We start from the raw sequence: 25286 nt of genomic DNA on the forward strand, positions 1-25286 counted from the left end.
GTACTGCGTGTTAACGAGTCTCACGTGTTAAATAGGTAGCACTGGGAGGCATGGCACTAAGGCGCTTTAAGCGGATTCACGCATAAACGGGTCTGTACTGTATTTCTATATGTGCAGAAAGCTCACTTCAAATCTGAATGATATAATCCACAAAACAACTTGAAAACTCTTCACAGCAAGAAATGCTCAACTCGGACACTGGATGAAACAGCTCAGATTAACCAGGTTGTTCACCAAGCAAGACCATTCTGCTGAATCAAACTTTGTAAGCATTATTGTGGAAGAAAACTTCCTGTGGGCAGATTATTTCATTACTGTCCATTATGAGGATGCTTGCACCTTCCTGTGAGGCATCTGGCACTAGCCACTATCAGAGACAGGGTGCTGGACTAGAAAGACCACTGGTCTGACCCAGCACAGCCATCCTTATGTTCCTAATTTCCCCTCACATGAGGATTTAATTCATTAATTAATAAAAAGGTGTTGAAATTACTTAGCATCAAATTAAGTATAGGTGTGGTACAATGCAATAGGTCTGAAGGGGATCTATGCCATCTTGTTGCTTTCATTGGAGTTCAAGATAATAAGTCATAAGTCTGAACCTGCTTGTTTTCTTCTTCATGACAGGTCAGGATTCTAGACACCAAAATGACTGAACGCTTTGACTGTCACTACTGCAAGGAGTCCCTGTTTGGCAAGAAGTACATCCTGAGAGAGGAGAGCCCCTATTGTGTGAAGTGTTACGAGAGCCTTTACTCCAACACTTGTGAGGAATGCAAAAAACCAATTGGCTGTGATTGTAAGGTACCTTGGACTTGTGTTTCATTGACATCACTTCTGTCAAAATAGATTGGATAGGTCCATTCCCTGCATAAAGCATGCACCCCTCCACAAGGGAACCCCACCACATTATAGAGGGATCTGGGTGGAAGATGTCTGCTCCATAACATCTTATTGACTAGGTAACTAAGAACCTGACCTTCCAAAGTGCTAAGCACCTCCTTGGAGATCCAGGGGAATTAAAAGAGCTCAACACCTGTCAGGAAGTGCTTCGGTCCAGATTTCCAAGAATATCCAGTAATGTTGGATGCCTAACTTGATTATGCCCAGGCCCACTTTTCCAAGGCGCTGAGTAATCACAGCTCCCATTGGCTGGCGTTGCGGATGTTCAGCACCCCTAAGGCTCTAGGGTTCCAGTGCTGGACACCCAAAAGAGTGAAATACCCAAAATTATAGGGTCACTTTTGAAAACTTAGGGTTTAACCTCTCTGCCTCAGTTTCTCTATGGGTTATAAAAGGGCTAGTAATAATTACCTGCTTTACACAGCTGGCGTTGTTTGAATGGAAGTGAAGTGCTTCAGGTGAAAACTGGAGAGTATTTTTTACCATCTAGGGGAAACTTAGAACATCAGCCTTGTGTTTAATAGGTTAAAAATGTTACTGAGTTTCTCTCCAAGTGATAAATGTTAATATTTTAGCTGTTCATTTAACAATAAAAACACTACCCAGGTAACATGGGGAGGAAGGGGAGTTATGAAACAGACAACATGCATGTCTCATACACTCTTGTAGCAGAAAGTGTCCATAAAACTAACAACTGGCTACCCAGGAATTCCTCCCTGTAGTAGAAGCAACAAAGAGTCCTGTGGCACCTTATAGACTAACAAACATATTGGAGCATAAGCTTTCGTGGGTGAATACCCACTTCATCAGATGCATGTAGTGGAAATTTCCAGAGACAGGTATAAATATGCAAGCAAGAATCAGGCTAGGGATAACGAGGTTAGTTCAATCAGGGAGGATGAGGCCCTCTTCTAGCAGTTGAGGTGGGAACATCAAGGGAGGAGAAACTGCTTTTGTAGCTGGCTAGCCATTCACAGTCTTTGTTTAATTCTGAGCTGATGCTGTCAAATTTGCAAATGAACTGAAGCTCAGCAGTTTCTCTTTGAAGTCTGGTCCTGAAGTTTTTTTGCTGCAGGATGGCTACCTTTAAATCTGCTATTGTGTGTTCAGGGAGATTGAAGTGTTTTCCTACAGGTTTTTGTATATTGTCATTCCTAATATCTGATTTGTGTCCATTTATCCTTTTACATAGGGACTGTCCAGTTTGGCCGATGTACATAGCAGAGGGTCACTGCTGGCACATGATGGCCTACATTACATTGGTGGACGTGCAGCTGAATGAACCGGTGATGGTGTGGCTGATCTGGTTAGGTCCTGTGATGGTGTCGCTGGTGTAGAAATGTGGGCAGAGTTGGCATCGAGGTTTGTTGCATGGATTGGTTCCTGAGTTAGAGTTACTAAGGTGCGGTGTGTAGTGGCTGGTGAGAATATGCTTCAGGTTGGCGGGCTGTCTGTGGGCAAGGACTGGCCTGCCTCCCAAGGCTTATGAAAGTGAAGGATCATTGTCCAGGCTGGATTGTAGATCACTGATGATGCATTGGAGAGGTTTTAGCTGAGGACTGTATGTGATGGCCAGTGGAGTTCCGCTGGTTTCTTTCTTGGGCTTGTCTCGCAGCAGGAGGCTTCTGGGTACACGTCTGGCTCTGTTGATCAGTTTCCTTATTTCCTCGTGTGGGTATTGTAGTTTTGAGAATGCTGGTGAAGATCTTGTAGATGTTGGTCTCTGTCTGAGGGGTTGGAGCAAATGCGGTTGTACCTCAGCGCTTGGCTGTAGACAATGGATCGTGTGGTGTGTCTGGGATGGAAGCTGGAGGCACGAAGTAGGTATAGCGGTCGGTGGGTTTTCAGTATAAGGTGGTGTTAACGTGATCGTCACTTATTTGCACCATGGTATCTAGGAAGTGGACCTCCCGTGTAGATTGGTCCAGGCTGAGGTTGATGGTGGGGTGGAAGCTGTTGAAATCGTGGTGGAATTCGTCCAGGATTTCCTTCCCATAGGTCCAGATGATAATGATGTCATCAATGTAGCGTAGGTAGAGAAGGGATGTGAGTGGACGAGAGCTGAGGAAGCGTTGTTCCAGGTCAGCCATAAAAATGTTGGCGTATTGTGGGGCCATGCGGGTGCCCAAAGCGGTGTCACTGGACTGGAGGTATATATTCTCACCAATTTGAAATAATTGTGCGTGAGGATAAAGTCACAGAGCTCAGCAACTAGTTGTGCTGTGGCATCATTAGGGATACTGTTCCCGACAGCTTCTATTCCATCTGTGTGTGGGATGTTTGTGTAGAGAGCCTCTACATCCATGGTGGCTAGGATGGTGTTTTCTGGAAGATCACCAATGCACTGTAGTTTTCTTGGGAAATCAGTGGTGTCACGGAGATAGCTGGGGGTACTGGTGGAGTAGGATCTGAGTAGAGAGTCGACATATCCAGACAGTCCTTCAGTGAGAGTGCCAATGCCCAAGATGATGGGGCGTCCAGGATTTCCGGGTTTGTGGATCTTGGGTAGTAGATAGAAAAACCCCGGTTGGGGCTCTAAGGGTATGTTGATTTGTTCCTAGGTTAGTGTAGGGAGTGTCCTGAGTAGATGGTGCAGTTTCTTAGTGAATTCCTCAGTGGGATCTGAGGAAAGTGGCCTGTAGAATTTGGTATTGGAGCGTTGTCTGGCAGCCTCCTTTTGGTAGTCAGACGTGTTCATGATGACAACAACACCTCCTTTATCAGCCTCTTTGATTATAATGTCAGGGTTGTTTCTGAGGCTGTGGATGGCATTGTGTTCTGCACGACTGTAGTAGGGGACTCACCACTCAGATCTCTTTGCATGATGTAGCAGCTGTTTCCTCTCTAGTCCCCTCTGGCAACGGTCACTATGGTGCTGTGGCAGTTTGCCCCATCTCGTGACTCAGCCCTCTGGCCATGTATCATTTTAGTCCCATCCTCTTCTGGGGTAACAAAAAATATAAGAAGTAATTCCAAGACCAGGTCTCTGGCCCCGACCCTAGGCCTGATGGTCCTTACATCCTTCAATCATGGTTTTAAATCATCCTTATTCCCGTATGTCAGGGGAGCTTCATGCCACCTTCTCAAGGCTGGTAGAGGAACCCAAGTTCAGCTGCTGTGCTGGCTTCCAGTCCAGGGACCCTAGGATCAGCAGCCAAGATCTGCTTTGCCAGACATCTGATCACAGCCTCCCTGGATTCCTTCCTACTATTAGCCTTTCCTCCGGCCTTTCTCCCAGCCCTTTCCCAGGCTCTTTGTAATGAGCAACACCTCCCAGAGCTCCTTCCCACAGGTCCAGTTCCTGCCCTTGTGACAGAGTCAGCCACAGGACCTTACTCCAGTACTGTGTCTTCCAACCATCTTCTCTCCCTGGGCTTCCTGCAAGTCTCTCTACCCTATAGTTCTCAGAGAGTGATAGCAAAGCTCTTATCTCTCTCCCTGCAGCTCCAGACTTCCTTCCTTTGTAGCACCACCTAGCTTCTCCCCATCTGGGCGTTATGCAACCAGACAAGTTAACTGGTCTCTCAGACCCACACTAATCCTTTCACCACATGTGTGAGGTAGATACGCGCCCATTGCACCCCTGCATAAATGTATTCTCTCAGGAACACCAGCTCTACACCCCACCCCCCAGGTTAGCAGATGTGATCAGGGGCAAGGGATTGGCTAGAGTGCTCCTCTGTTCCAGCTCTCTGGTGACGGCCAAAATGACTCCTTCAGGACACAGGCAGCTCTTAAAGCAGCTTTAAGGCTGCTCTCCTCTAACTTACACTGGAGGCCAAATTCATCACTGTCTGGCCCTGGAATCAGAGAGCTGCAAACATGGCATAAGGTCATCTTTCCCCATTCCCCTCCGATTCTGCACTGAGCATGGCTCAGCTGAACCCAAGAGTGGTGGCCTGTATTTTCAAAACCATATTGAATAGGGTACAATCCTGCAGTCTATGTATAGGACCCCAGAAATAATCTCAAAACCTTCCTAGTCCAGTTTAGAATGTAGTAGTTAAGCCACTTACCTCAGACATTCATATATACATTTTCCATGTCCAAATTGCTCATGTAACAATCACAAACCACTGCCAATAAGCAGTTTGCACAATTATGATTTTCATGGTGGAATTACAATGGAGAGTTGACCTAGGGTGGTGGAAATGCAATGGGGGGGGGGCATGGAAGTGCACTGGGGGGGTCTAAGGACTAGGCACCTATTAAGGGGTGCGGTCAGGAGATTGGACTCTCAAAAATTGTTACAAATGCCAGTTCTTCTCTTCCCAATTCATTCACCCGCTGTGACGCTTTAGGGTTCAATGCAGACCAGTAAGGGGTTATGTCACCATCTGTCCTGCCACTCTGTGTGCTTTTAATGCTATAGTGCTGTGGCGAACAGCCCTAACACCAACAGACAGCATGCAAGCATGCAGGTCACACCATGGCTTCCAGCTCCTTTTTGCAGAGTAACCCCATTCCCCCCCACCCACCCTGCCCTGCATTTCCCCAAAACTGTCTGCCCTGCTGTGTCCAGCCCTCTCCTGAAACACACAGAAGTTAAGTTCACTTCTCCTTTAATGAGACAGTGAACAGCAGCTCATTCATTTAACTGGGATTTGACAAACACTATTTTATTCACAGCACTGAACTGGTTTATCATAGAAGTAACACATGTTTATTAAACAAGAAGTCCTCTGTTTAAGTGATATCAAGTATCACTAAGCTAGAAGGGTTCACAAGCAAACAAAAGTAAAAATACGCTTCTAAGACTAAAACTTAATTTCAGCAAGTTTCTCACCTGTGCTCAATTCCCAGAGACTTCAACCCCCTTGGTTGAAGGATCCAGCGTTCTGTGATTTCAAGAGCTCTGACCTCTTTAATTCCTCAAGTGATGGATGCCAAAATGTCCTTTTCTCCCTGCTTATATCTTCCCAGAGTTCATTGGCCCTGCTTCAAGAGGCAGGAAGGCTTCCTGGGGGTGCAATCTCCAACCTCCACTGAGATTGTTAAGTAGTTAGGGCTCACCTGGTGGCTTTGTTTACCTTGCATGTAAATGTGTTTTTCTTTGTCTTTGGTCACACCTTACTTAATTTACATTGGAGACAGCTAGATAGCTGCCTTCCCTCCTGTCTGGGAGAAAACTTCTTTCTCCCTTTGGTCACAGACTCAGTGAACATCCATAATTCCTCAAAAAGTGTTAACACGCACATTTCACAATTATATTAATCACCAGTGTGTCATTAGTTCTCAAATGATATATGACATCTTCTAGATCCAGATTATGACACCAGTGTGTGAGGTGTAGTGAGTACATTAGGCCTGACAAGAGTTGCTGACGCAAAGTAGTGAATCCTCAGTGGGCCTCTGTGTCATACCCAGCCCAACTGAAAAGTCACTGGGAGGGCCCCTTTAGGAGATAGGAGAGAAGGTTTTGCTACCTATGGCAGGGAACAGGCAATAATCTATGAAATGGTAAATTCAGTGCCAACTTTTCTATAGCTCATAAACACACAGAACAGGGAAGGGAGAGAGTCTGATTGACCTGATAAACTGAAATCATATTTCTGCCCCTCTCTAGAATGCACTTTTGTTCTAATGTCTCTTTCTAATACCCTGAGAAGATATTTCCATGCGTTGACATTCAAGAATCCCAAACCTTGGACTGAATTCAACAAATCTCAGACAAAGTATTCAGGAATTATTCAGGCTGAACTTTTCAACTCAGTTTTATGGATTTAGGGAGTGTGGGTGTTATCCAATATACTTATCTTCTGTGTTTTTAAACTAGATGCTCTTTAATGGCTGATAAAGGTAGGTAGTAACATTTTAATATTTCAGATGACTGGGGTTTTTTCGAAGTGTAAGGAAAAGACAAAACTGTCTTTGTGGAGAATGTAACTGCAGTATTGCAAATGAAGGTGAGAGTTTCTCAGTGAAGATTTGTTAAAAGTTATTGGAAAGAATAACAAAACAGATAAATCATTTCTACTATTATAGTTTTCTTTTTACTGCAGGATGGATCTATCCCACAGGTCTTAAAACAGCCCCCTTCCCCCCCAAAAAAACACAAAAATAACAATATTGACAAGAAGAAAAGGAGTACTTGTGGCACCTTAGAGACTAACCAATTTATTTGAGCATAAGCTTTCGTGAGCTACAGCTCATTTCATCGGATGCATACTGTGGAAACTGCAGAAGACATTATATACACAGAGACCATGAAACAATACCTCTTCCCACCCCACTCTCCTGCTGGTAATAGCTTATCTAAAGTGATCACTCTCCTTATAATGTGTATGATAATCAAGTTGGGCCATTTCCAGCACAAATCCAGGTTTTCTCACCCTCCGCCCCCCACACACAAACTCACTCTCCTGCTAGTAATAGCCCATCCAAAGTGACCACTCTCTTTACAATGTCTATGATAATCAAGGTGGGCTATTTCCAGCACAAATCCAGGTTCTCTCACACACACACACCCTTTTTTTTCCCAAAAACCACACACACAAATGACAGGTTTCAGAGTAACAGCCGTGTTAGTCTGTATTCGCAAAAAGAAAAGGAGTACTTGTGGCACCTTAGAGACTAACCAATTTATTTGAGCATAAGCTTTCGTGAGCTACAGCTCACTTCATCGGATGCATACTATGGAAACTGCAGAAGACATTATACACACAGAGACCATGAAACAATACCTCCTCCCACCCCACTCTCCTGCTGGTAATAGCTTATCTAAAGTGACCACTCTCCTTACAATGTGTATGAAAATCAAGGTGGGCCATTTCCAGCACAAATCCAGGTTTTCTCACCCCCCCCCCCCCCCCACACACACAAACTCACTCTCCTGCTGGTAGTAGCTCATCCAAACTGACCACTCTCCCTACAATGTGTATGATAATCAAGGTGGGCCATTTCCAGCATAAATCCAAGTTTAACCAGAACGTCCTGGGGGGGGGGGTAGGAAAAAACAAGGGGAAATAGGCTACTTTGCATAATGACTTAGCCACTCCCAGTCTCTATTTAAGCCTAAATTAATAGTATCCAATTTGCAAATGAATTCCAATTTAGCAGTTTCTCGCTGGAGTCTGGATTTGAAGTTTTTTTGTTTTAAGATAGCGACCTTCATGTCTGTAATTGCGTGACCAGAGAGATTGAAGTGTTCTCCGACTGGTTTATGAATGTTATAATTCTGGACATCTGATTTGTGTCCATTTATTCTTTTACGTAGAGACTGTCCAGTTTGACCAATGTACATGGCAGAGGGGCATTGCTGGCACATGATGGCATAAATAGAGACTGGGAGTGGCTAAGTCATTATGCAAGGTAGCCTATTTCCCCTTGTTTTTTCCTACCCCCTCCCCCGACGTTCTGGTTAAACTTGGATTTATGCTGGAAATGGCCCACCTTGATTATCATACACATTGTAAGGAGAGTGGTCACTTTGGATAAGCTATTACCAGCAGGAGAGTGAGTTTGTGTGTGTGGTTTTTGGAAAAAAAAAAGGGAGGGGGGGTGAGAAAACCTGGATTTGTGCTGGAAATGGCCCACCTTGATTATCATACACATTGTAAAGAGAGGGTCACTTTGGATGGGCTATTACCAACAGGAGAGTGAGTTTGTGGGGGGGGGGGGAGGGGGGGGAGGGTGAGAAAACCTGGATTTGTGCTGGAAATGGCCCAACTTGATTATCATACACATTGTAAGGAGAGTGATCACTTTAGATAAGCTATTACCAGCAGAAGAGTAGGGTGGGAGGAGGTATTGTTTCATGGTCTCTGTGTATATAATGTCTTCTGCAGTTTCCACAGTATGCATCCGATGAAGTGAGCTGTAGCTCACGAAAGCTTATGCTCAAATAAATTGGTTAGTCTCTAAGGTGCCACAAGTCCTTCTTTTCTTTTTGCGAATACAGACTAACACGGCTGTTACTCTGAAACCTGTCAATATTGACAAGCATCGTGATGTGAGTTTAGAATGAAGCTGATTTTAATCATTTTATCTACTGCATATAAAATAAAAACCGAAGGCCAATGAAGGATCTGTATTTGTTTTCTTATTCAGGTATAGCTTCTATACAGCTGAAAATTTTCAAACTAGAATTTGATACATTTAAGAAACACCCTATGGGCCTGATTCTCCTCTCACTTATGCCAGTGTAAATGAAGAGTAACTTCATTGAAGTTACACTGGTGTAAGTGAGAGTAGAAGCAAGACAACCAAGTAAGATTACTTTTTTCCCCAGTCCTCAATGTCACTGATGGAGTCCTGAGGATCTCTATTTGTTTATGGACTTCTGATACTCCCTGTAGGCCCTTGGTCATAGCTACTGCCATGCTTCTAAACCAAGGAGTCTCTCTGCAGCTGGCAAAGCGTTCATTTTTGCCTCATGCACAGAGCTGGATTAACATATAGGCAAATTAGGCACATGCTTAGAACCCAAATTTGGGGAGGTGGTGAGTAGGGGCAGTTTGGCTCAAATATGAGCGGCACTGGGATTTTTTGCACCAGGTCACAACGCCACTCACTCAAATTATGGAGTGGCACTGGGCTAAATTTGAGTGAGTGATGTTGTGACTTGCTGCAGGGAGTCATATTAGAAGGTAATGGCCCAGAAGTGTATGCGTGCCTAGGGCCCAGTGATGGGTTAATTCAGTTCTGCATAGCACTTTTCTATTATCAATGGCCAAGTGGCTCAGTTCATTGTTTCCTCAGACTCCTACTACCCGATAGCCAGGTAGCAAGAGGCCAGAACTGGGATAAGGATTTGGGTGCCTCATTCTCCACCGCTTTGTACCTTGAGGGGTCTTTTTCAACTGTGGAAAGTGGGTGTAAAATATTACCACAAGTACAGTTGACGTATTTGCTTTGGTAACACTTCATATCCACTGTGCACAGGTGTAAATGAGCACACAATGTTCAAGGCAGTAGGGGCCTAATCCTCCTTTGATTTACACCAGTGTAAGTCAGGAGTAGCGTCTATGGAGTCAAAGCGGTGTAAAATAGGTGCCTGTGAGAGGACAGGAGAGGCAGGCTCTGGGTCTCCAGCACAGCAACGCAGAACACAATCCACTAAACCCTCTCTGTAAGACATCGAGGCCATGTCCACACTAGTGAGTTTACAGCAGCACAGCTGTACCAATGTAGCTGGGCTGCTGTAAGATCACTTGTGTAGCCACTCCATGCGGATGGGAGAGAGCTCTCCTGTCGACATAATAAATCCACCCCTAACAAGTGGTGGAGGCTGTGTCGTCAGGAGAAGCTTTCCCACCAACATAGCGCTGTGCACACCACCACGTATGCTGGTGACATTTATGACACCCAGGGGTGTGTTTTTTCACACCCCTGAGCAACATATGTTTTGCCGACATAAGTGGGGTAGTGTAGACAGGGCCTTACACTGAAAAAAAAAAAAGGTTTTTTTTTTAAATCTTGCAATCTCTTTATAGTACTTGAATGGATGACTATGAATATAATTCACAAATTATACAGACTGGTACTTTATTGAAAATTTTGGTTTTCACAGAAACACAGTTAACTAAATGACACCATGTGATGTTAACAATACATCTGGCCTGAGGCCATCGTGTTAACTGTAAGCATTTCTAGCTAATGTTTATAAAACTCTGACAGGCAGATTAAAAACATTGTGTATTGAATGGCAGGAAGCACTAGTAGACATTAAAAAAATACCCCCGTGTTGCTTTCAAAGCCATTGCACATTATTCATATGCCAACAGCTTCCTAGGATCATCTCTTAAGAAAGAATGAATTTGTATCAAAACCATTAGGTTTCAAAGCCCAAGTCACTGGTGGACTTGTGCTGCAGCTATTGTTCCCCACTCTTGCTTGCTTGAAACTCTGAACATTCTTTCTGGAAATTCCTCTGTAAATTTTCAAAACCTCAGATATTCACATTTGCTTAACGGCTTAAATTTGACTTTTGAGTTGATCTTAGCATTCTTTACAAGTTTTTAAAAATAGTTTCTTTGCAGTCTCTTTGGCGCAGAGATCATCATCAATACAGGAAATACCCACAACTCACCTTTCTAATGCAGACCGTAAGATGATGTACACAGGAATGAAAAAATTTGTTGGCAAAATCTGAGAAAAAAATTAAAAGAGGATTGTTGTGGAAGGCTATTCTGGCAGCAGGTGGGCCAAAAATTAATCAAAATGATCAATCTTAAATATGCACGGCAAACAGAAAATGGAGCCAACAGTAATATATGGAACAGGATGGTTATCTTAACAACACTTCAATTAAATCTCAATCCTTTGCTGAGCTGCAATTCTTATTTTGCTTTGGCACTGAAAATCTGACTTGTCTGATATCCTGTGTTATGTTGTGAAGGGAAAAAGACACCAAGGACCTTCACCTGTACATTTTCTAAGCAGCGAGGTGCTGGTTTTAGTAGTGCATCACTCAGCCACAGGACCTGCACACCAAAAATTTACACAAAACTTTGAAATTGTATCCTACTCTTCCTGCCTTAGATTCTAAGGAGAACATTGTTTCTAGTAAAAATGCTGATGTTTTCACTAACTCATGAACACAAATATATTTGGTTACTTTCCTGTTCATAACCTCTCTAATCTCCTTCTTCCTACTGTGGTCTCTGAGGAGACCAAGTTCAGTGGAAAACACAATGGCTTGAGTAGTAAAGCCTAACAAAAAAACAATACTGTTTCAGGGCAATAAGGGATTTATGCTTATAAAACCGAGTAACTCTAATCTTACGATTTTGTTCAGTTAAAAAAAAAGTTATTCACCTACAGTCATATCACAGAAGAGGAAAAATAAATTGTCTCCTGAATGAGTAAATTTTGGAAGAATTATGGAAAAAATACGATCTCACCCTCACATAAGAAGGCTTGATTTGGAGAAGTTTGCTTTGAGGACAACATTATGTAATGCAGTACTGACCTTTGTGGAAAGATCAGGCTGAGAAGCGCCCCCATCCTGTTTCTAATTCAAACAAGTTTATTAAATTAGGGGGGTTTTATTCATCAAATGAAACCAGCTAGGGGAGGAAAATTATTTTTTGAGCTCAGAAGAAAAGTAACTTACTTAAGTGCTAAATATTTTCCCTGTAGATTCTGCTATAGGCTTTTTTTTAAGCTCTGCAGAAGCATGCAATTTCCCCCTTCTGCTTTAACCAGTAACACATATCCCTCAGATTTGGCTAGCGTGCTCTTTCTTTGCATAGGCTATACAACATTCATACCATAAACAAATGTGCATGTGTACACTTTGGGTCAGAGACCCATGATCCATCCAGGGTAATCCTTCTACATTTCTCACCTGTGCTTGCTTCCCATATTAACAGGATAACAGGATCTCTTAACTGTACATCAGTTGGCACAAGCTAGCATACATTTTCAAAAACAGCCTCTAAAGTTTCACCCACAATATTGGAGGCTGGTTTAAAAAATCAGGGTCAATGGACACGTTGGGACAGATCCTCATCTGCACTCTGGCTGCTTTGCTCCACTCGGGTTGCACAAAGCAGGTATGAAGCCAGCTTAACCAGTCTCTTGAGGATGCCTTCTAGTGCTGGGGGATCCTTGAATGTCATACTACCATGGTAATGGTTTTATGTCTCCCTCCTGGCCTCATCCATGCAGTGAGGATGGATCGAGTGTCTTTATATCCATGATCCCTGCTGCTGGAACAGCTCCTCGCAGTTGTGAGCAGCCAATGCAAATTAGAGGAGGTCTGAGGCTGCTCTAGCTTGCACTGGAGACTGGTCCAGCGGTAGGACATAATTTGGCTTCAAGTCACCATTGCACACCATTGCTCAACCACAGCTCAGCAATTTCTCTAAGCCAATAGGTCTACATTACACTTCAAGACTTAACCTAGCTTTGTTTAGCTTTGATTACTCTAGAGGCTTCTGGACAAAGAACATTCTACTGTTAAAAAAAAAGGAAAAGGCATGGGCTTCATTATTTCCAACTTTAAAAAGTACAAGTTACATTTTTGGCGAGGCTTATATAAGCAAAAAGCGGGGGGGAAGCAGTTAACAGATACCCACTTTACCAACTTTGGAGGTAAAAAATACTTTGAAGAGCACAGCAAAAAAAAAAAGAAAAAGAAAAAAGAAGAGATAAATTCTTATTTTTCCAGTTTCCTAAGTTTAAAAATGCCCCCAGTTTCACAAAAGACAACAATAAAGAACATAGATCTGCAGTCATTCCATTTTCCAGCAAGCAAGTTTCACATTTTGGAAAACTCCCTGTTGGCTCTAGGTTACACTTTTTCAGGAAAAATATTATTCCTTGGAGATCATGATTAAGTTGTTCAACTTCCTTTCAGGAAAGTAATGTAAATATCAATCTCTTCAACAAGATAGAGTTTTTTTTTTTCATTTTGATGTTAGAAAATCTGATATTTAAGGATCAGAAACTGGTTTGTTTCAGAAGGTTTTGTCTGACGTGAACAGAGCAAGTTGTATGAATAACTCTTTGAAAACAGTGAAATAGGAATCTCTATGGGTGTTACACTTTGTGTGACCTCAAGAGTTGGAAAAAACAAGAACATCCTCAATGACTACTTGAAAAAAAGATTTTGAGGGAGTTGAGGTGAGCAGGGCAGGTGTTCAAACAAGATTTTCTCCCTGTGCCACTGTTAATGTTCTGTCTCACTGATGATAGAAAATTGCTGACATTCCTTGATTCATTCTTCTCTCTTCTGTTCACCAATATAATTTAGTGTAAGCAGTTTGTCAGTTATAGGTAAGTCTTTAAATGGAAAGTGAAAGGTTAGTTTTTCCAGTGTATTTTAAAAATTGCCTTTTCATGATACAGGAATCAATGCAAACTCTGAGATCCTATACATTTAAGAGGCAGATGCCCTTGGGTAAGTCAAGAATTCTGATTATTCAACCTACGCAAAAATGCAAAGGGGTTGCACTCTCCTTTCTTTTCCTTTCTTTTTTTTTTCCAAAACCTCTTCAGTTGAGATTTATTTTGTAAAACCGGGATGGTTTGAATCTGGGTTTTGTCTGAAACACCAAAGACTTTGGGAGTTACAGTGGACATGGGTTTTTAATAATTTCTAAAAGGACAATCCTTTAAAATAATTTTCTGCACTGACATTTCAGTGGAAGAAATATTGTTTGGAACTGTGATGCCAATCTTAGTATCAGACAATTCTAGAGTGGCACCTACAGAAATGATGTGACATTGCGTCTATATGGGGTGCCCATGGCAAAGTAGCAATGTAAGTAGCAGCAAAGTGGTAGTAACAGTTCTGACCCATATTTAGCGTCTTAGTAAAACTGAACTAAATCTAGTCCTAAAAAATGGAGAGATACATGGCCAGTTCAATCCTCAGTGTAAATCCATTAATAAAAGGAATTAATACCAGAGATGAACGTGGAACAGAGATTTCTACCAAGACCCATGTTAAGAAGGAATGACCTAGAAGACAACAATGGCCAAGACAGAGGTAGAAAATATATTATATTTCTGTTAATGACTTAATTCTCAGGGAAAATACATAAATGAGACTACTTGTTTCTCTGCGATATTAAAAAAAAAAAGGTTACGTGGTTTGGGGGGTTTTGTTTAAAGCCTATTAAAGAAGATGGAATTGTCTTTTGCCCTTTTGAGTAACCACAGCAATTCAGTTCATTGTCAAGCAAGACAATTTGTTTTCCTGAGCTGTATGAATGAGCCTCAACACTTGGCTATGTGATTCAGACTTGAATATGCTTGGCTATTCTCCCAACTTACAATTGTGCAAATTATTCATTCTGTTTATTCTGTGGTTTTGGATTTCTATAGGATCTGTCCTACAAGGACCGGCACTGGCATGAAACCTGTTTCCACTGCTTCCAGTGCAAGAACTCATTGGTGGACAAACCTTTTGCTGCAAAAGAGGAGCATCTACTTTGTACTGAATGCTATTCCAATGAATACTCTTCCAAATGCAATGAGTGTAAGAAGACTATCATGCCAGGTTAGGATATACCAATTTTCATTTGTCTGTACTTTAAGGCCTGCCCCAAAGCCCACTGAAGTCATTGACAGTCTCTCAACTTCATTTCATTTTATATGGTTTAAAGGCCAGAAGGAACCATTTTCTGTATATCACAGGCTATTCATTTTCAGATGCCCCTATATTAAGCCCAAAGACTTGAGTTATACTAAAGCATTTCAGTCCTCAGGAAATTAAACTATGTGCCACTGGCAGACAGAGGGAGAGATGAAGGTGTCCAAATGCCAAGGCTGCTGCAATGGCAGGAAATTGGATGAGACCAAAAAAAAAAAAAAAAGAAAAAAAAAGAAAGCTGGGTCAAATATCAAAACTAACCCCAGCCTCCTTTGTAACAAACATCTTTACAGTACTGAATGTCCTAATTCATAATCTGATGGGCCATTTGGGGATTTTATAACCTATGTTTTAAGTTATCCAGATCACCTAATTCACATAATAGATTTCCATACATCAATTATACAAATGAGATGTATTAATACAAAGAAAGGGGGAAAAGTAAGTCTCAGTTCTATTTTTAATTCAATTTTTGATAAGCATTCACATCGTGCCATAATCAATTTGTACACTATATATGCAGCCTGGACAGCCAAAGTTCTTATACACCTTGTCTGTCTAGTGTTGTCTTTCTTTCTTGTACGCTATCTTGACTGGCTGCTACCATCTGAAGAGCAACAGGGTGCTTTTAAAGTTTAATTTTTTACTTAAATAGCTAAATTGGGAGCTAAATACTCCCCATTTAGCTTTTCAATGAAAGGTGAAAAAAAGCAGCCAGGCTACCTCCAAAGTGCTGTTGAGTCCCTGAGTCTGAAACGAGGGAACCAGTTCCCTGTCAAGTTTGGCTATCCAAGAAACAGCTGCCTCTTAACAGCTGACACTTGGGCACATGGTAAGAGACCATTAAACATGCTCTGTTGTTTACAATGCCATAACATTCCATAACAATTTGAAGGCTTAAAAGGGCAGAGGTTGGGGCTGGGTCTAGAAATAGATAATAAAACCAGTTTTTACTCTTAAAATTCAGGAATCCATTATGTATGCCTGGTAATGATCAGCGATAGGATGTTATTCCAGCTGAATCCTTTCTGAACTGGCACTCTCATGTTAACCACGTGAAAATTGGCATGGGTGCCTGACAGGCCATGACATAAAAATTGCAGGGGCTTGGGATATAAGATAGGATGTACAAATAGAAATAATGCAAAAGTCTTTAAAAGCAGATGGCCAAAATTGCTTAGGGTTCCACATTTGTACTCTCTTTCCCCTTTTCAGGAGCATAGATACATTACTTGTGTTTTATTAGTTGAGAACTATAGTTAATTGACAGGTTTCAGAGTAGCAGCCATGTTAGTCTGTATTCGCAAAAAGAAAAGGAGGACTTGTGGCACCTTAGAGACTAACCAATTTATTTGAGCATAAGCTTTCGTGAGCTACAGCTCACTTCATCGGATGCATAGAATGGAACATATAGTAAGATATGTATATATACACACATACAGATAAGTTGGAAGTTACCATACAAACTGTATGTTAATAGCTAATTGTGTCATTTTTAATTGTGAGGAGGAGTGTTCATGAACATTATTTTAAATTAGTCATCTCCTAGTGTTTGGTGTGCTCCATTTATTTTAAGCGTACAACCCAGACAGGAAATCAATTAATGAAAAATTTTGCAACCACATCCCTGCCTAATGTATGCAGTGAAAGCCACCAGCACACTTGGTAATCAGGCTGCTCTACACCAGTGTTTTTTAAAGTTCAGGTGGTGACCCCCTACTGGGTCATGGCACGTCAGGCGCTGGGTCACTCTGGCCTGCACCACCAACCGGAACATTAGAAGTCCTGACGGGGGTGCTGCCCAGCTAAGGCAGGCTAGTGCCTACCTTTTCCAACACCGCACTGTGCCCCAGAAGCGGCCAGCAGTGGGTTTGGCTTCTAGGCAGGGGGCTCATGGGGCCACACTGCCCAAGCCCTGCACTCCCCTGCACCTCAACCCCCTGCCCTGAGCACCCCAAAACCCAGAGTCCCTCCTGCACCCCAAACCCCTCATCCCCAGCCCCAGCCCAGAGCCCTGACCCCCTCCTGCACCCCAACCCCAGCACAGAGCCCCCTCCCACAACCTGAACCCCTCATTCCTGGCCTCACCCACAGCCCTCACCCCAGCTCCCCAGCCCTCTGCCCCTCCCACATCCCAAACCCCTCATCCTCAGCTCCGTTGGGTCGAGGGCATCAACAATTTTCCTCTACTGGGTCCCCAGGAAAAAAAAGTTTGAAAACCACTGCTCTACACTGCATGCACCATTGTGAGCAGAGAGCTACACGTGCAGTATCCATCTTCTTCCTTAGTGTGCTATATGAGCGGTGATGCAGCAACGGGGTCAGCGCCCAGGTGGATTAATTCAGGAAGACCCTAGACAGACAGGAGAGAGTAGATACATGTCTAGATGGTTATTGATGCTGCTCTTGGTCTTTACTTTGCTGCACCGAATGTTCAATTTAGATGTGATAAAGCAGTTTTGTGACATTACATTAAACACTACAGTAATTACAAGACTGATCATGCAGTCTCCACACAGCCTAAACTTCCACTGATTTCAGTCTGGCAGATATAAAATTAACAAGGAAACCTCACTGGACTGTGTTTCATTGTCATCACTACCTCAGTTAGAGCCCAATGCATCTTGCCTCCCAACCAAAGATATGAAAACAAATATTTTGCTCCAGCATGCAACCCCTCTCAGATTCCAGATCTCCTCTCATTAATAGCCAGATATTTCTTTTCTTTAGGGACTGATTCTGTTGCTCCTTTGTCTCATCTGAAAATTATTATTAATGTAGTGCATTAATAAAATAAGAAACACTGAGGCACTGAAGTGTCATGAAGCAAGATAATTGTCAAATAACATATTTGCTATGAATCAGTTATTTCTTTATTTAATGTTTCATTTTTAAAACATGTCCTATCATATGTCTCAGGACACATTTTAGAAATATAAGAAGAGAAAAAGTAAGTGAAGGAATGACACACTGGGCTATTAAGGGAAAGATCTAAAATCTGGGGAAGGAGAGGTGGGAAGATCCTTGGATAAATGCTTTTGGCATCCACTGAAATCAGTCATCAAAGGGCAGAATCATGCCTTTAGCCACCAGCTAATACCTGATCAGCTTGTTGCAAATTGATATTCTTTTAAATGTAAACATATGATCTATACGTTTTGTTTGACAATACAAATGGTAGTAATTTCTTTTGTAGTTATATTTTGCTTCTGGCCTGGATTATTCCTGTTCTAATTTGCTGACATAGAGAAAAATATGCGTCAGTACATGAAGTTTGCACGTGAAAATGTGGCATCTGTGATATTGTCTGGAATGCTTAAGAACAACCTCTGAAATGCTGGGGCAAGAAGAGGGCTTAGGTTTCTGACTCCGAAGAATTAAGATTGTTTCAAGTTTTTTCTCCTTTTCTCAACAAAAAGCATGGTTTAAAGGCAACTGATCTCAGAGAAAGTTTGAATGGGCATGCAGCCAGCCAACAATGCTCGCAGGGTCAGATGCTTCATTGTTTAAATCAGAGAAGACTGTTATCGATTTTGTTATAGACTTCAAAGGCATAGAGCGGATGTGATGGGTATGTCCTGGCCCAACTAGTATATGTTTTATTGGAAAAATCCCAGGCAGTTAAGTACCAGGCAGACTGCGAGAGCTACAAAAGGATGTCACAAAACTGGGTGACTGGGCAACAAAATGACAGATGAAATTCAATGCTGATAAATGCAAAGTAATGCACATTGGAAAATATAATCCCAACTATACCTATAAAGTCTAAATTAGCTGTCACCACTCAAGAAAGAGAGCTTGGAGTCCTAGTGGATAGTTCTCTGAAAACATCCACTCAACATGCAGTCACAAAAAGCGAACAGAATGTTGGAAATCATTAAGAAAGGGATAGATAATAAGACAGAAAATATCATGTTGCCTCTATATAAATCCATGGTACGCCCACATCTTGAATACTGCATGCAGATGTGGTCACCCCATTTCAAAAAAGATATATTGGAATTGGAAAAGGTTCAGAAAAGGGCAACAAAAATTATTAGGGGTATGGAATGGCTGCCGTATGAGGAGCGATTAATAAGACTGGGACTTTTCAACTTGGAAAAGAGACAACTAAGATGGGATATGATTGAGGTCTATAAAATCATGACTGGTGTGGAGAAAGTAAATAAGGAAGTGTTATTTACTCTTTCTCATAATACAAGAACTAGGGGGTCACCAAACGAAATGAATAGGCAGCAAGTTTAAAACAAAAAGAAGTATTTCTTCACACAACGCACAGTCAGTCTGTGGAACTCCTTGCCAGAGGATGTTGTGAAGGCCAAGACTATAACAGGGTTCAAAAAAGAACTAGATAAATTCATGGAGGATAGGTCCATCAATAGCTATTAGCTAGGATGGGAGGGATGGTGTCCCTAGGCTCTGCCAGAAGCTGGGAATGGGCGACAGGGAATTGAACACTTAATGATTACCTGTTCTGTTTATTCCCTCTGGGGCACCTGGCTTTGGCCACTGTTGGAAGACAGGATACTGGGCTAGATGGACCTTTGGTCTGACCCGGTATGGCCGTTCTTATGTTCTTATGTAAAAGGGTCAGGGAATAACATAACTGGCATTTCCATCAGACTCGTCCGCTTCTAAATGAAAAAATAACTGTAGGACTTTAATAAAAGGCGTGGAACAGAGCAAAGGTAAGGCTAATACTGCAGATTTCACAAGAATTCCTAATGAATGAATTCTCACAGTGCCATCTGAAGGAAGCCTGTGGCTCTCTGTAGCTACTCCTCTCTCCTTACCATAACTCGCAAACTCTGGAAACTTCCTCTGTGAACAGCACCTAACTCCTTGCTATGCTAGCTAATCACTACACAAGTTCTAGCAATCAGTAGAACCAATTAAAAACTACAATGGTTAAAACTGCTATAACTGTCAGCATGAAGGGCTTCATTTTGTGCTTTGATCTCATGACAGGTACGCGCAAGATGGAGTATAAGGGCAACAGCTGGCATGAGACCTGCTTTATCTGCCATCGTTGTCAACAACCAATTGGAACAAAGACCTTCATTCCCAAAGATAATCAAAACTTCTGCGTACCCTGCTATGAAAAGCAGTTTGCCATGCAGTGTGTCCAGTGTAAGAAGGTATTATTCTTAATTTATGTATCTCAAATTTAAAAATTTGTCATACCTACCAAATTGGTGGAGGGTTTTTTGTTTTTCCTATGTGTGAGATAAATTGTTATGAAAACAATGATAAAATCAACTGACCTTAGGAAATGCAGTACAACTTTAGGGTCCAGCCCTGCAAACCCTTATTAACAAGTTCAATGCTCATTACCATGAGATGTTTCCTACAAGGTGATGACATCTTTAGCTCTGAGTGTGGGAAAGGCATGGAGGGTGAAATTTTCAAATTAAAGCACTCCGCAGTGGTCCAACCCAGCTCCCACTGAAATCAATAATATTTTCCCCTTGACTTCAACAGGAGCTGAGTTAGTCTCATGCTGAATCCTCTTGGAAATCCCAACCATAAAGATCAAGAGGAAAAAAGAAAAAAAGAGTTGCCATGTTTATAGCATATATTTTCTGAAATCAACATTTTTGAAGTCACTACTCAGTAACAAGTCACAGGTGTTTGCGGGATCAGGTCAATTGTTTGCACAACATATTTCCTACAATTCATATGCCACCATTCTATAGTGAATTAGAATTTAAAAATACCAGCAGAAGAAATAAATTATGACTTGATCCTGCAACCCGAAGGATTGATTGTGGTTGATTCCTTGCTCACATAATTTAGTATCATTGACTTCAGTGGGATGGTTTGAATGACTCATTATGTGATGGATGTCCAGGACTGGGTCAAAGAGATGCAAGCAAAGGAGAAGAGAGACATTTTCAGAAGAGATTTGAAATTAAATGTTTTGTTGATGAGGAGGAAAAATTAAAGAAGGCTGTTTCAGACAGCAGAAGCTTCAGAGATAAATTATTTCACCACCAGGGATGGGATTATGTGAAAGCATGGAAAGGAGGCCAACGTTGAGATGAGCACAAGGAAAGGAGTAGAGAAAAACATGGTAATGAAGCAGAATGGTGTAAGGGTTTTATATACAAAGCGGACAAGTTTGAGCAAGATTACAAGATGAAAAGGGAGCAAATGAGTAGTTTAAGGATGAGACTTTGCATAATTGGGCACAATAATCACTTATCCCAAACCAAGTCTTCCGTCTCAAGGTCAGTTCCTGCCAGCAATCATAAATGTTATACCTGGTTTAAAAATAAGTCATCCTCAGTAAGAAGGTGACCTCACAAAACCTCTTTTATTCTTGAAAAAAAAAAAAACAACAACCCCCCAACCCCACAGGCTATCACGACAGGAGGTGTGACGTACCGGGAGCAGCCCTGGCACAAGGAGTGCTTTGTTTGTACTGGATGCAAGAAGCAATTGTCTGGACAGCGCTTTACCTCCCGGGATGAGTTTGCATATTGCCTGAGCTGCTTCTGCAATCTCTATGCCAAAAAGTGTGCGGGATGCACCAACCCCATCAGTGGTAGGTGTCTTACCACCATGATCTTCCGAAAGCAATTAATTTTAAAAATATTTGTGAGCAATGTAGTGGTCAGCTTAATTTAAGAGACAACAAGTATCCCAATCTTATCATATCCTGAATTTGAGCACTTTTACTTGAGCAGTCTTTGGGGTCTTGGAAAAATTTGAATGAGTCCTTACTTTGAATTTTTCTCCTTTTCATTTGAGTTCCAGGGAACATGTAGACATATCCTAAGACAGCTTTGCATATAGTAGGACATACATACCCCATATGGTATTATTTCTGAGACACTACCGTACTTACCAACTGTAGTTTCCCTCCCAATAGAAAGTACATTTAATTACGTCTCATATTCGACTGCAATGGGGTTTTCCTGGATTTTCAGGATAGGTGCCTAGAAATCACAAGGCTTTGAGTCACTGCCATTCAATATAAAAATATTAAAGAGAACAATTATATAGTGCTGAATTAACATCACTAAGCATAAAAATATAACCCTCCATGTGAGGTGGTCAATGCTTTAGACATGTGAGTTATACAGTCCAAGACTGAGGTTCTGAGCCACAACTCTGAGTCTCTCTCTCATCTGACACTACCACTGCTCTGCTCCACGCCATTATTTCACTCGTTGCCTGTCTGCTTACACCTCTCCTGCCATTACTAATAGGCCACTTTGGATGGCACACTTAGCACTTCTTTGCCATCATGGAAATTCAACATTTCCTGTCTATCTTTATGCTGCAATCTCCCCCCTTTGAGCTTTTTGATACTAACTTCACTTCCCTCCCAACTGTCCAAAATACTTTTGCCAAAATCATCTCTCACCTGTCAATTCAACCACGTTGCACACATCCTTTCAGTCTCTTCTCTGACTGCTCCCTCAGCATCAGGTTCAAACAGCTTGTTCTTGCTTCCAAGGTCATGCAACACATAGCTCATCCTGAAATCTGGGCCCTTGTCCCCTTTTACATTCCTCCAAACTTCTGCTTCACCAATGAGGCCATCCTCAATGGCCCCTTCACCTCTTTCTCTCAAATATTTTTGCACTTTCTTCTCATGGTTCCACTTTCTTGACACACCCACATCAAAACTGTCAAACCATTCCCTTCGTTCTACTCAGATCACTCAATCCCAGTTCTGCAATGTCACCTTCACAATTGAGCAAGTTCACATTAAAAAAAAATTAAAAAACCCTAACCTTTCAGGACATATGTATCCCTGTACTGAATAACCGTGTTATCTTATTTCTGTAACCCGTATCTTTCCTCTCTGTTCTGACTCCCTCCTGTACATTATACCCCATTTCTCTGTCAAATCCATCAGTTAAGGCTCAAGTCCATCACTTAAGGTCCAGTTCATACTCACGCTGAGTAGCATGAAGATTAAAGGCTGGTCTATGCTAGAAAATTACATCAAACCAGCTATGTCATTCAGGGATGCGAAAAATCCACACCCTTGAGTGACATAGTTAAGCCGACCTAAATCCCCCTGTAGGCGGCACTAGGTCGATGGAAGAATTCTTCCATTCATCTAGCTACTGCCTCTCTGAGAGGTAGATTACCTATGCCAATAGGAGAACCTCTCCCACTGACAAAGGGAAGTGTCTACACTGAAGCTCTACAGCAGCGTAGCTGTAGTGTTTTAATTGTAGATAAGCCCTAGGATGCTACTCAACAAGTGTAAGGATGGCAAAATTAGACTAACACAAAGCAGGAATGGAATTCTCTCTCACAAAAAGTTTTTCATTGCCTTATATCTGATATCAATAGTAGTCCCCAAATACATTCTTACACTAAGCCACCTGATGACTGGTACTCCATTGTTTTTCCTTATCACTTTTGGTTTTTAAATAGGACTCGGAGGAACCAAGTATATCTCCTTTGAAGAACGGCAGTGGCATAATGACTGCTTTAACTGTAAGAAGTGTTCTCTTTCATTAGTGGGCCGCGGCTTCCTCACAGAAAGGGATGACATCCTTTGCCCCGAGTGTGGGAAAGATATTTAAAGTTTAAAACAAGGAGGAAAGCAGAGCTGTGCTTGCAGACAAAATGTGCAAGACATATTTTTTGAAACATGCGATGTTGTGTACTAGCTTTAGTCAACCATATGAAGACTCTACTCTTCTGTGTTTCTCAGTACCATTCACATCACGTAACCTTTTTTTCCTTCTGACTATCTAAATCCAAAGGTGGACTGGGAAGGAGGCAACAAATGATTTCAGAATCTCTAGATGGATTGTTGATGGTTAAGAATTTACACTGTTAACCTAGATCAGTGCAAGACTTGAGATATGAAATGTTTTGGCTGTTATTGACATTTTCTTTTCTTCACTGAATATTTGAATTTACAAACCTTAGTCTTTAAGGGAGTGATATGTTTGAAGGATTACAATGGCTATGTGCTATAACTTCATAGATAGAGATTCAGGGTGAAATCTTGAACCACTGAAGTAAATGGCAAAACTCGGTTTGACTTCAATAGGACCAGGAGTTCAAGCCTAGTGTTCTTGGAATGTGTAATTGCAGTGTGCTGTCAAGTGTGTAGAAAGATGAGAATGTAGGGCGTGTATCAGTGTTCAAGGATCCGTACCATGCCTTAACTAGGAGAAAAGGATTATTAATCATTTAAGTGGGAGTGTTCTGTAACAAATATTTTATTGCATGACTAGATGATCATTGTGTGAAGTACAAATTGTGATTGTCAGTATCAATTGAAATTACACTGCATATTGTATTTCTTAAAATAAAATCATTTAATAAATTCAATTTTTTTGTGATTTTGATTTTATTACTTTTAAAGTGTCAACATTTGCTAAAGTAGAGTGTACATAGAACATTTCCAAAGTTTAAAAAAATACAACATAAGCCATATAAATACAACTCACTTCCCTGAAGTACTAGTGAATTTGCAGGGTTCTGATAATTATCCTCAAATGGACACACCAAAATAGCAGGTAATCTCCCATGGATTTCAATGGGTGGAAGGCTCTCCAAAGAGAAATAAATAGTAACTGAAATGTGCAAAAAGACCAAGTAATATCACCCACTACAATAATTAGTGTATGCTCAATTGCTGTATTTAAAAATATGGTAAAAAGGATTCTTCTAAATTGTAGTTGATGTAAAAACTTTATTTTCAGGACAGGTGGTCAATTTAGAATCCGCATGGCCTTATATAAAAATATTGACCATGTCCAAAACATTGTATGATTTTATGGGTAAAACACAGCAATTTTTTGTTTTGGTTTGGTTTTCTCACCTAGTTTATCATGAAATATCTGAAAGCATTTGCAGACATTGATCTCCAGAAGTGTTTTAGCCCTAATTTTTCCTAATAATGGTTCACAATTACTAGGGGTATGTTCTTATATAATTGAGTCTCTTCTCTGGAAGCTCAGAGTGCAAAGTTCTTGCCTTTAGCCAGAGCTAGTTGATCTATTCATTACAAACTGGAAACCCAAAATTAAACAAAAAAGCAACATGAACTATGGTTAGGGGGATATTTGAAGAGTAAATAGCCAAAGACGTAATGAACAGCTTTCAGATGGTTGAAGGCATTCTGCTTTTGGCCTCATCCCTCACAACACATTCAAGTCATGCACCCAATATTCATCTAACACACAACTTATTTTGGCTTCTGATCTATAGTGTTCTTAATCTCTTTCTGATTTGAAATGTTGTAGTCTTTTAGCCTAATTTATGCTGCCAGGTAGTATTTTAGCATTACCAGGATGGGACCTTGCTCCAAAGGGAATAGGTCAAATCCTTCCCTGGAGTATGAGTAGTGTATCAC

The 25286-nt window shown here is 41.5% G+C and overlaps 1 protein-coding gene across 1 annotated transcript; it reads left to right on the top strand.

Annotated features, from left to right (window-relative positions):
• The first annotated feature begins 648 nt into the window (after positions 1-648).
• On the top strand, positions 649-23499 carry FHL2 (four and a half LIM domains 2). Its single transcript, XM_077807090.1, has 5 exons — positions 649-804; positions 14680-14854; positions 19916-20085; positions 21308-21494; positions 23348-23499. Exons 1-5 carry the CDS (start codon positions 649-651, stop codon positions 23497-23499), a joined length of 840 nt encoding a protein of 279 aa, XP_077663216.1.
• The last annotated feature ends 1787 nt before the right edge of the window (positions 23500-25286 follow it).

The sequence above is a fragment of the Eretmochelys imbricata genome, chromosome 1 (assembly GCF_965152235.1).
Source record: "Eretmochelys imbricata isolate rEreImb1 chromosome 1, rEreImb1.hap1, whole genome shotgun sequence".
Lineage (NCBI taxonomy): Eukaryota > Metazoa > Chordata > Testudines > Cheloniidae > Eretmochelys > Eretmochelys imbricata.

Bases quoted from the DNA above. Each gene is read 5' to 3' on its own strand.
- FHL2 (XM_077807090.1), top strand. From the start codon at position 649: ATGACTGAACGCTTTGACTGTCACTACTGCAAGGAGTCCCTGTTTGGC. The intron at 14,855-19,915 runs GTTAGGATATAC...ATCTCATGACAG, and splicing joins TAAGAAGACTATCATGCCAG to GTACGCGCAAGATGGAGTAT. The intron at 21,495-23,347 runs GTAGGTGTCTTA...GTTTTTAAATAG, and splicing joins ATGCACCAACCCCATCAGTG to GACTCGGAGGAACCAAGTAT.